General features: G+C 41.0%; 1 protein-coding gene across 1 annotated transcript in view; it reads left to right on the top strand.

Moving 5' to 3' along the window:
- The window catches only part of LOC134348286 (ATP-binding cassette sub-family B member 6-like), a 246,262-nt gene that overhangs the window by 179,962 nt on the left and 53,193 nt on the right, over positions 1-13,107 (top strand). Inside the window, exons 17-18 of the mRNA XM_063051431.1 lie at positions 1,679-1,791; positions 3,655-3,749. Of these exons, the coding sequence (XP_062907501.1) occupies positions 1,679-1,791; positions 3,655-3,749 (208 nt within the window). The remainder of the gene's footprint in view (positions 1-1,678; positions 1,792-3,654; positions 3,750-13,107) is intronic.

The following is a 13,107-nucleotide window of genomic DNA, read 5'->3' as shown; positions in this document are numbered from 1 at the left end:
GTTTAGCAGAGACTAGATGAGCCAAAGGGCTTGTTTCTGTGTTGGAGTACTCTGTGACTTGCAGGCTGATCACTTGGTTGTGTTAATTGCTAGCACAAATAACACATTTCACTGTTTCAATGAACTTTTTGCTGTTGGACTCCGGCCATATTCCACCGAGATACAACACTGGGCGTCATCGGAGGTTGTTCCTGCCTGTGGCCATCGAACTTTGCAGCTCCTCCCGTGGAGGATCAGACACCCTGAGCCATTAGGCTGGTCCTGGACTTATTTCCATCTGCCATAGTTTGCATATTGTTGTTTGATTGTTTGTGGTTTTTGTATTTCTATATTTATGCTCTATTCTTGGTTGGTGCAGCTGTAACGAAACTCAGTTTCCCTCGGGATCAATAAAGTATGTATATGTCTATGTGATAAATAACTCTGAATCTGATGTTTGGGTAAATTAGATTAGAACTCTTTAGTGTCAGCACAAATGACCATGAATTTTATGTATGTAAGCCATCTTGGCTTACATCTCCACAAAGCAGAAACATCTCCACGTTTCTCTATCCCAAAAAACCTACTTCATTTGCCACTTGATGCTTCTACCTTTGTTTCGGTGTTAATTGCTTTGCTTGTTTATGCTCCTGTGCACTTGTTCTTGCAGAAACATAGCTCCAGGACAACATCCCATGCACCATCAATCTTCAGGCCATGACACTCAGGCACTTGTGCTAATATTAGTTTATTGTGACAGTATGTGCTATTGGAATTATATGTGCAATGTGTGGCTGTACATACTGTATTTTTTACTGTTGTCCTGGATGTTTCATGTATATGGTTGAATGACAATTAAAATTGAACTTGAACTATAAAGTGACCTTGGATACCCAGTACCTTATATAGGCACTATATAAATGCAGACTTTTATATAGTTTAGTGTACAGATTGCATAGGTTTTCTGTAGCCATTTGAATGTTTGAGATACAAGTTATGACTCACCATGTCTTAAATGATAAAGGTTAAAAAGAATAGCTTAATTTGTCACATGTACATCAAAACATATAGTTGTGCATATCACATCAATCTGCCTATGAAGATGTGTAGCAGGAGGCACTTCACATTTCTTCACATGCTTTCTCAGGTTACCATTAAGTGGGCTGACAGGCTGGACATCTAAGTGTATGCCTTTTCACTTCACACAAAAGAGCATCTTGAAAAATCCACTTATTCAGATGTGTCCTTTTAACAATTCCTTATCTGTGTCTTTATAAATACTAATTTATTTCTCAAGAAAATTTTCCAATAATTTTCCCTTTAATGATATTAGCGTTTTTGTTATTGCCTGATTCTCTTCTCCCTTGTTAAAGATTAACTTTATTTGTCACATGTACATCAAAACATACAGTGAAATGTTTCATTGGTGTCATTGACCAACACAGTCTGCCTGAAGAGGTGCTGGGGGCAGCCCACAGGTCACCATGCTTCTGACATCAACATAGCATGCCCATGACTTACTACCCCTAACCTGTGAGTCTTTGGGAGGAAACTGGAGCACCTGGAGGAAACCACATGACCAGGTGGAGGACATACAAACTCCTTACAAACAGTGGCGCTGTGAAGTGTTATTATCACGGCTGCATTACTGTGCCACTCTAGAAGGGCACTTACAAACTCCATCTGTTCTTATACTCAGGTTACGATACACAAGTGGGTGAGAGAGGCCTAAAGCTCAGTGGAGGAGAGAAGCAGCGAGTGGCAATTGCCAGAACAATCCTGAAGGCACCTCAAATCATTCTTTTGGATGAGGTAGGTAAGAAGGAAAAGTACAAATTGTTCAATACCTGAGAGGTGACAGGCACAGACATTGTCTGGAATGCTCAAACCAATAAGATTCATAGAGCAATACAGCAGGTTACAGGCCCTTCAGCCCAAGGAATCCATGCTGACCACGGTGCCCACCCATCTATCCCCAATTTTCTGTATATGCTTGCCTCTCCATGTACCTGTCCAAGTGTTTCTTAAATGATAACATTGTCCTCTGGCAGCTCGTTCCTTGCTCTCACCTCCCTCTGCATGAAGAAGTTACCCCTTATGTCCTATAAAACTTTCTCTTCACCTTACACTTATGAACCCCAGTTGTGGACTTCTCTACCCTGGGGAAAAGACTGTTACTACCCATCTTCTCAGTACTAAAGCTAACAGAGTTGAGTTAAAAACTGTCACAACCGCAACTGTAAATGAATCTAGACTCAAAAGGTAGTGTTCACAGACATCATAGGCAAAGCACATCTACATGGATCGCTGCCTCAATAAAGTAGCATCCATCATCAAACACCCTGGGTTACCATCCAGGCCATGCTCTCTTCTCACTACTACCATTGGGAAGGAAGTACAGGAAGCCTTGGGTCCCATACCACCAGGTTCATGAACAGTTATACCCTTTTAGCCATCGGGCTCCAGAAGTAGCGTGGATAACTTCAGTCGTCTCAATTCTGAACTGATTCTACACTCTATGGATTCATCTTCAAGAACTCAACAACTCATGTTCTTGTATTTTTTAATCTGTTTATTTGTTTGTTTATATTTGCACATTCAGTCTTTTGCACATTAGTTGCTTTTCATTGAATGCCTGCAAGAAAATGAATTTTAAGTTAGTAAATGATGACATATATGTACTCTGATAATAAATTTACTTTGAACTTTGTTTTACAAAGGAGAGGTCCAGTAAGCTTTGAAACAGATTGATGAAGTTATATCATTTTTTTGGGGGGGTCAGTAAAATGAATCTCTATCTTCAAGCTGTAATTAAAGAAGAATGTCTGATACTAACAATGATAAAGATAAAGGAAAAGGAAATGTTCAGGATTCTGAGATCTTTGCCAGCCCAGATAAAATGTTTTCTAGATCTTCAGAGAAACACAGGCAGAAACATAAGCTCTGACTTTTGTTTTCCAATCCTCTCTGGCTATGGGCATAATACCAGAGGACCAGAAGATTAAAACTTGGAATCATTGTTTAAGAATAGCACTAAATACATTTAGGGCAGCATGGTAGTGTAGCAGTTAGCGTAATGCGTTACAGTATGAGTGATTGGGGTTCAATTTCCAATTGAAAGATTAATTTCTGATTCCTGATGAAGGGTCACAGCCTGAAACAGCGGCTGTTTATTCCTTTCCATAGATGCTGCCTGACTTGCTGAGTTCCTCCAGCATTTTGTGTGTATTATAATGTTTTTTTTCCTGCCAGTATAGTCATGGTGTAAAATATCATAAACTTCTGAGTCTTCTTCGTCACTTTAACTTCTTTGTCATTTTGATGTTACTTTCCAATGAATATTAACCATTAACCCACCCCTCCACACACCACACCACCACTACTTTATCATTTTCTGTCATAGTCACCTTATGTACAGACACTCTTGTGCCTAGCATCACTTTATGGACATACAATCAATGTATATAAGCTATCTTATGTATTTATATTTATTATTTTTTTATTATTGTATTCTTTATCTTATGGTGCTTTGTTTATGCTTCATCAGATCCAGGGTAAAAATTATTTTGTTCTCCTTTACACTTGTATATTGGAAATGGCATGAAACAACCTTGAATCTTGATATTTTGATGTTATTTTTGATGTTTACCATGCCCTTTTCTTGTGTTTGTATAGGCTACATCTGCACTTGACACACAAACTGAAAGGAATATTCAAGCGTCGCTTGCCAAAGTGTGTGCTAACAGGACCACAATCATTGTGGCTCACAGGTAAGTGCTGCAAGAAAGACTGAATTAAAATTTATGCTGATATATTTCTAGCTAAACTCTAATATTGTGCCCATTGCTTTGACTAAGTCTGAAACAAAAAAAGCTTCTGTTTTCGAATGTGCAGCACAGTCCTGTTCCAAATTTCCTATCATATGTGTTAAAAATACAAACAGAAGCTGACTGGAGGCCTGTGACTAAATAGTGGTGTGATTTAGGGATTGGTACTGGTATGGGAGTTGCGGCAAGGTATGGGTTAGCATAATCAAAGTTCAAATTACATTATCAAAGTACATTTATATCACCATATACTACCCTGAGATTTATTTTCTTGTGGTTATCACAATAAATACAAAGAAGCATAATAGAATCAATGAAAATTTGCACACAGATGGACAAACAACAATGTGCAAAAGACAACAAATTGTACAAATACAAAAAGAAAAAAGAAGGAACAAAATAAGAATAATAAATAAATAAATATTGAGAACATGAGATTAGAGCTCTTGAAAGTGAGTTCACAGGCCCAGGCAAGGATGGGTTACAGATTGAGTGCAGACAGCCCTGGCAAGAAAGGTCTTTGAAGAGCAGTTTCTCTTTGCGCAGCAGGGGTGCCAGAGCCATTTCACTTACTGGAGACAAGATAAGAATGTACCGGAAGGATTCAGGGAACACGCACCAACTAAGGGAGAATTGTTTACTAATTTTAAAGTATCATCCATTATCAGTTTGTAGTTTCTGTTGACTTCTAGCACCTATATTGTGAATAGCAATTGATCTTATAAGTAAGGAATTCGAACATACACAGTTTACCAAATGACCAATATCCATAAAAGCCTGTCAATGCTGTATAAAAATTACATTTCTCTGTTCAGAATTCAGAACAGTGTGGCGAAAGGGACCATGTTGTACTCCTTGGGCCCACGAAAAATAAAGTATGATTGAGGAATGAGTGCTCAGAGTCATATGTTCAGAGTCCAGTTAATCTGCAACGACACTGGGTCTGTTGTTGTTTGTCATATAGGTTAATTTTTTTCACTGAAGTTGGACAAGACTAGAACTAGAGGTCATGGGTTAATGGTGAAAGGTGAAATGTGGAAGGGGAACATGAGGGGGAACCTCTTCACTCAGAGTTATTGTTTGTCATGTATATTAATGATTTTGAAAAAGCTCTAAGAATTAGCCAGGAAATTATAGGCCACTGAGACTAACATCAGTAGTGGGTAAATTATTGGAAGGTATTCTAAGGGATCAGATATACAAGTCTTTGAATAGACAGGGACTGATTAGGAATAGTCGATATGGCTTTGTGCATGGTAGGTTGGGAGTGGGAAGAATTGTGATCTAAGTGATGCTGACCAAGGAATGATTGTTGATGCCAGAAGGGGTGGTTTGAGTATCTCAGAAACTGCTAATCTCCTGGGATTTTCACACACAACAGTCTATGATTCCTGAAGGTTGTCCTAGCTGGGGGCGGCAGAGAGGATCAGTTCCCACTGCCTATTAAATGCTCCCAATGGTGTGCGTTTCAGATAGCCTCTGACATCCAAGTCCATCAGCCATCATGTGTAGCTTAGCTACTAAGCCTGGTGGAACCATTTCTATTGACAGAAGGGGTAAAGGTCAGTTACTGGCACCTTAAAGCCATTCGCTTCGGGCAGATGAGGCTCGACAGCCACGGTTGGCAGCTCATCTAGGAGAAGGTAAACTCTAATCAAAATTAAACATTTGCTGCCTTGCAGCTGTTCCTTGCACTCATGAAGAAGGCTTCAGGAGTAAACCCCTCAGAAAAATCTGCAGCTAATTTTGCTAAGGCAGTCCTACATTGAGTTGCAACTCCTGTGATGCCACTGTATCAGTCTCTGCTGTTCCTTTGGAGTCATCAGCTGTGTGGAGAGTAGGAGCCTGCTGCATGGGCAACAGCTTGCTCTCCATATCGTACTCCTCTGGCTTGCTTATCACGTAGACAATTACAACGCAATATCCATGGTCAACCCCGACTAGTAGAGGGCCTCAATGACAGTCTCTAGAGTTTACAGAGAATGGTGCAAAAAACAAAAATAACATCCAGTGAGCTGCAGTTCTCTGAGGGAAAATGCCTTGTTATCGACAGAGGTCACAGGAGAATGGCTAGACTTGTTCAAGCTGACAGAAAGGCGACAGTAACTCAAGTAACCACACATTACAACGGTGGTGTGCAGAAGAGCATTTCTGAATGCACAGTAGGTCAGACTTTGAAGTGGATAGACTACAGCAGTAGATGGCTATGAGCATACAGAAGAAATACATTCACTGGCCATTTTATTAATTACCTCCTGTACCTAATAAAGTGGCCACTGAGTGTATGTACATGGTGTGTGTGTGATGGGTATCATGGCTTTGACTTTGATATGTGACTTTAGTTTGTGTGCAAGAAATTCCCATAAACAATGTGATATTGACCAGATTACAAGTTCTCGCAGAGTTGATTAGGGGTAAATACTGTCCAGGATTCCGGGGTGAATTGCTTCCCCCTCATCTCTTCTGACTGAATAGTACTCACTCAGGTATAGACTGGGCTTTTAGCCTGGAGTTTGTATTCAAGATGAGAGGGGGGTAATTTCAAACAAGATATGAGGGACAAGTTTTTTGTAGAGAATGGTGGGTTCCTGGTATGCACTCCTGGGGTGGCAGTAGAGACAGAAACATTAGAGGCTTTTAAGAGACATTTAGATACGTACATGAATGTGAGGAAAATGGAAGGATATGGAAATTATGTAGGCAGAAGAGATTAGTTATGTATTTGATTACTAATTTAACTGATTAGGCACAACATTGTGGGCCGAAGGGCCTGTTTCTGAGCTGGCTGTTCTATATTCTATGTTCTATGTAAGTTTCAGGAATAAGAACTTTAGTGGGAAATCTAAATAAAACCTTTGGACAACTGTGAACCTTTAAGAATTGACCGTGTGGTGATAAACTTATCGAAAAAATTTCCTACTAAAGTGGTTCTTGGCTTCAAAATGAAAGGAAGGTTCAAAAACTAAAAGCAGTCCTAAATGGGCATCATGTTGTTTGTTCTTGGGCTGCACAACCATTGTGGCAGTGTTTGCATGCCTGATAGCATGATTGGCAGTGGTGAGCTCAACACCCTATATGCTCACTTTAAAAGGGAGAGTAACTAAACCTGTGTCACTCCTCATAGCAATTCTGTCTTGGAGGCAGATGTCACAACGTGCTTCAAAAGGGTGAACCATCGCAAGGCATCAGGTAGTGTACTTGGCAAGATACCAAATTTCTGTGCTAACCAACTGAGTGGAGTGTACTTCAGCCTCTCACTACTGCAGTCAGAAGTTTCAACCTGCTTTTGAAGTACATCAATCATATGAGTGCCCAAGAAGAGCAGGGTGAGCTGCCTCAATGACTATGACCCAATAGCACTCACATCTACTGTGATGAAGTGCTTTGAGTGGGTGGTCATAGCCAGAATTAACTCCTGCCTGAGCAGGGACCTGGACACACTGCAATTTGTCTATCACCACAATAGATCTATAGTGGATGGTTCTCCACTCCGCCTTGGATCACCTAGACAACAGCAACATCTCAACACCTGCAATACTGTGCAGAAGTCTTAGGCACTTGTAAAAAAAACTCCATAAAGTAAAGATACTTTCAAAAATAATGAAATGAGGAGTTTCTAAATATCAAAAAATGTACTACAAAAGAGCAGTAAACAGTAAAAAAAAACACTAAATCACATCAATATTTGGTATGCCCAACCTTTGCTTTAAAACTGCATTGATCCTCTTAGGTACACCATTGTGCAGTTTTATTTTTTAAAAATTGGCTGGTAGGAGAACTTGCTACAATTCTTCTGAAGACTTTGGCTGTCTTGCTTCTGTCTCTCCACATTATCCCAGACAGCCTCGATGATGTTGAGATCAGAGCTCCGTGGAGAGCATGCCATCTGAAACCATATGAGAAAATCTAGGGTGCCAAAGACTTTTGCACAGTATTGTACGTCAGGCTGCTATTTAGTGATTACAGCTCAGCATTCTGCTCCATCATCTTCTCTGTACTAATCAACGAGCTTCAAAACCTGGCCCTGTGTACCTCCCTCAGAACTGGATTCTCATTTCCTTATTGAAAGACCACAGTCAGTGCAATTGGAAATATCATCTCCTCCTTGCTGACTTTCAACACTGATGCACCTCAAGAATGCATGCTTAGCCCACTGCTCTGCTCTCTCTGCACCCTTAAAGACACACCTCAAAGGCCATCTGTAAATTCACTGAAGGCACCACAGTTGTTGGCAGAAACTCAGATGGTGATGAGGGAGCGTACAAGGGTGAGATAGGTCAGCTGGATGAGATGTGTTGCAACAATGGCCTTGCATTTAAAGTCAGTAAGACCAAGAAATTGTTTGTGGACTTCAGGAGGGGGAAATTGGGGGTCCTGAATAAAGGATTGGTAGTGTAAAGGGTGAGCAGCTTCAAGTTCTTGTGCATCAACATCTCAGAGGACCTATATTGTTCCAATCACAAAGAAGGCAAACAAACCTCTACTTGTTGGGAGTTTGAGGAGTTCTGGTATGTCACCAAAAAGACTCTTGCAAATTTCTACAGGCATCACCATCTGGTATGAAGGTGGCATTGCGCAGGATTGGAAAAGGCTGCCAAGGTTTGTAAGCTCAGCCAGCACCATCATGGGCACTCTCCTCCCCATCATCAAGGACATCTTCAAAACGTGATGCCTCAAGAAGGCAACATCCATCATTAAGGACCTCTATCACCCAGGACATGCCTTCTTCTTATTTGTACCATCAGGGAGGAGGTCAAGGTTCTGAATACGCATACTGAATATGTTAGGAACAGCTTCTTCCTGTCTGCCACCAGATTTCTGAATGACCCATTTTATTTCTCTTTTGCATGATTTATTTAATTTTTGGAACATAGTAAGTTTTTTTAATTTATTGTACTGTACTGCTGCTGGAAAACAACTGCCATGGTAGCATAGTGGCTAGCACAATACTATCACGGCTCGGGGTGTCACAGTTCAGAATTCAATCCCAGCAACCTCGGTAAGGAGTCTCTGTATGCCCTCCCCGTGGAAAGCGTGGGTTTTCTCTGGCTCCTTCAGTTTTCTCTCACAGTCCAAAGATGTACTAGGCAGGTTAATTGTAAATCGTCCTGTGATTGGGTTAGGGTTATATTGGGGTTGTCAGGGATTGCTGGGCTGTGCAGCTCTAAGGGCCAGGAGGGCCTACTCCGTGCTGTATCTCTAAATAAAGTAAAAATAGAATTTCATGACATACTGTATGTAATAATAAACTTGATTCAGATTCTGATTCTTAATGTGATCAGCAGTAAGAATGCTGATCACACTCTGTTCCACATTAGGAAACAACATTTTATTTTATTTAGGGATACAGCACAATAACATGCCCTTTCGACCCAGCGAGCCCTTGCTGCCTAATTACACCCATGTGACCAATTAACCTACTGACCAACATGTCTTTGGAATGTGGAAGGGGACTGGAGCACCCAGAGGAAACTCACGTAGTCATGGGAAGAACGTACAAACTCCTTACAGACAGCGGAGGGAATTGAGCCCGGGTTGCCGGTGCTGTAAAGCGTTACGCTAGCCACCACAAAAATTAAGAGCAAAAATCAGCGTCGGTGAAAAGGCAAAGTGGCCGACCATTTTCTAAAAGTCATTAGTGGATTAGTTGTACACTTAGAGCAGTCCACAATTTTCTTGGTTTTTCTTCTGATAGCAGTATACAATTTAGCAAATTGGGCTTCAGACCTCGCCGTGTGAGTTTGCACTTGCAATATCCATGTTCAAAGCTCAAAGTAAATTTTACTATCAAAGTATGTATTTGTCACCATATACTACCCTCAGATACATTTCCTTGCAGGCATTTGCATTGAAACAATAGAATCAATGAAAAACTACACACAAAGACAGACAAACAACAGATGTGCAAATGAAGACAAACTGTGCAAACACAATAAATAAGTGAACAAACAAATAAATAATGCTGAGGAAATGAGTCCTTGAAAATGAGTCCGAGATTGTGGATTCAGTTCAGTGTTGAGGTGAGTGAAGTCATCCACACTGGTTCAAGAGCCTGATGGTTGTAAGGCAATACTGTTCCTGAACCTCATGGCATGGGACCAAAGCTCTTATACCTCCTTCTGATGGCAGCAACCAGAAGAGACCATATCATACATGGTGGGGGTACTTGATGATGAATGGTAATTTCTTGTGGAAGCACTGCTTATAGGGAGTTTGTCTATGATGGAATGGACTGTGTTGGTGGTCCACTGATGCACACTGTTAAACCAAAAATTCTGATTTTAGGGAGAATGGACGTGAAAGCACAGAGGAGCATCTGGAGAAATTTCTGAAACGCCCGTTTGCTGCTGTCGTTACTGTGTGGTCGGGAATCTTTCGGAGGGTAGGCCTCAAAATCCCCGGCCTTGCCTGCTTTTGGCGACCGAGAAGGAGGTCGTATCGTTAAGACAGAGATGGCGCTCAGTACTTGGTGTCGGAGAGCTGATCAGAGCTCGAAGTTTTCGGATGACTCAGAGTCAGATTGTGGTCGGCATGGCAGGGAGAGTTTTTCTTCCTTCTCCCGTCTGCATGAGATATGGGACATTTGAGAAACTTTGAACTTTACTGTGCTCGCAGACTTCTTCATCAAGTTATGGTATTGTGCACTGTTGTAACTATATGTTATAATTATGTGGTTTTGTCAGTTTTTTCAGTCTTGGTCTGTCCTGTGTTTTGTGATATGCATGTATTACTAAATGACAATAAAAGAGGGCTACATGTCTTCATAATCTAAAAGGTGAAAGTGGTTAAACTCTCAGGAGAACCCCCGAAATCAACAGGTATCTCTCGGATAAATTTATTGTAGCTGTTGTCTATGTCACTTCACCTTAGAAAGACTAAGACATAGAGAGGATGTTTCCTATAGCGGGAATCTAACACCACAGGGCACAGCCTCAGAGTACAAGAACAGAGATGAGAATGAATTTCTCATTACTTGGGTGAAATTTCAGCATTCAGACAATGTTTTGATAAGCAGATTGATGGGGGGGGGGTTGGTATAGAGGGCTATCGTCCAGAGACTAGGCAGAGTAGTAGTTCGGCATGGACCAGATGGGCCAAAGGGCCTGTTTCTTTGCTGTAGTGTTTTATGACTCTATGACTCTAGAACTAGCCAGTTCTAAGATCAACTGGAAAGGGTGATTATTTGAAATTGTTCAAGACAGGGTTGTGTTCTGAAAGGTGTTACGTCTTGGCTGGAAGCTGAGTTGACCTAGCAAAAATTGAAAGGACTGGATAAAGTGGATGTGGAGAGGATGTTTCATATAGTGGGAGAGTCTTAAGGAGGACCAAAGAGCACGACCTCAGGATACAAAGACGTTCCTTTAGAACAGAAATGAGGAGGGATTTCTTTAGCCAGAGGGTGGTGAATCTGAAATTCATTGACACAGACATCTGTAGAGACCAAGTTACTGGGTATATTTAAAGCAGAAGTTGATAGGTTCTTGATTGGTAAGGGCGTCAAAGGTTTTGGAGGAAAGGCAGGAGAATGGGGTTGGGAGGGATAATAAGTCGGCCATAATGGAATGGTGGAGCAGATTCGATGGGCTGATGGCCTAATTCAGCTCCTACGTTTTATGGTCTAAACCCAGGAATGACTTCTGCTGTTTGTGTAGTCAGTTATATGTTCAGGAAATCTTTGGTTCCATGAGAACAGCTGGTCTGGGTTTTGACCTTGTAGCATTTATCAGGTACCAGTAAGTCCACGTTCCATCTGTTTATTCCAGATGGAAGCATTTGTTTCACTCTGCCTTGATCATGCCACGCCCCATATTGATCCAATCAACGTTACAGAGACTGATGAAAGGTGCCGACTGTTTTTAAGCCATAATTGACCGTGTGCGAAGCAGATGTTTCTGAGATCGCATCATTCCAGACATTTCCTTGACTAGACCATTCACAAACTGCTGTCAATAACTTAAAAACATCACGCACAACTAGTGTTAAGATTGAATTTTGAGGTGAAGTACTCAAAAAATAACCTTAGCACGTTATGTGTGATGTTTTTAAGATACACAATAGTGTTAAAATAGTCAACAATGTTTTAGAAAGGTATATAGAACATATAACAATACCGCACAGTGCAGGCCCTTCAGCCAACAATGTTGTGCCAATCTTTTAACCTACTCTAAGATCATTTTCATCCTTCCCTCCAACATAGCCCACCACTTTTCTATCACCCATGTGCTTATCTAAGAGTTTCTTAAAAGCCCCTAATATATTTGCCTCTACCACCACTCCTGGGTGTGTTCCATGCATGTATCTGTCTCTGTGAAAAAACCTACCTCTGACATCCTCCCTGGTTTGATTCGGGTCTGTCCACAATCAGCCAAAACATATTTCATATAATTCATGTGTTTTGAAGGTCTTATTCAATAGATTTCAGCCCATAAGCTGATACGTTATTGCACTGTTCAGTGAGTGACACCGTTGGGAAGAAATAGTTTTACCTTCCCATTCTCATGAATCACAGGCAGCAGTGTTCCACCTTGAGATTCCAGTGATAAAACAATTAGCCTTCTGTATGGAGCATCCAACCAAATGTTTAATAATCTGATCTCTAGGATTTCAGAGTTCAAAGTAAATTTATCATTAGAGTGTGTATATTATCACCATATACCACTCTGAGATTCCTTTACTTGCAGATATTCACAGTAGAACAAAAAAAAAGATTCAATGGGAAATCACACATAAGCAAAGACTGAGAAACAGCCAGTGTGCAAAAGAAGACAAACTGTGCAAATACAAAGTAAAACACCAATAATAAATAATACTGAAGACATGGGTTGTAGAGTCCTTGAAACTGAGCCCATAGGTTATGGAATTTGTTCAGTGTTGAACTGAGTGAAGTTATCCAGGCTGGTTCAGGAGCCTGTTGGTTCAAGGGTAGTAAGTTCCTGTATCTGATGGTGTGGGACCTAAGGCTCCTGAATGTCCTGTCTGATGGTAGCAACGAGAAGTGAGTATGGCCTGGACTGTGGGGATCATTGACGATGGATGCTGCTTTCTTGCGGCAGAACTCCTTGTAGATGTGCTCAATGGTGGGGAGGGCTTTAACTGTGATGGACTGGGCTGTATCCTGTTCCTGGGTATTGGGTTTCCATACCATGCCGTGATGCCATTACCTAGGATACTCTCCAACATGCATCTATAGAAGTTTGTCAAAGTTTTTGATGATATGCCAAATCAATGCAAGCTTCTAAGAAAGTAGAGGTGCTGTTGTGCCTTCTTTGTAATAGCTGTTATGGTAGAGTGTAGAGCAGGA

The sequence above is a fragment of the Mobula hypostoma genome, chromosome 6 (assembly GCF_963921235.1).
Source record: "Mobula hypostoma chromosome 6, sMobHyp1.1, whole genome shotgun sequence".
NCBI classification, from domain to species: domain Eukaryota; kingdom Metazoa; phylum Chordata; class Chondrichthyes; order Myliobatiformes; family Myliobatidae; genus Mobula; species Mobula hypostoma.
Note: the sequence above shows the minus strand (reverse complement) of the source record. Positions and strands in the feature narration are given on the sequence as shown.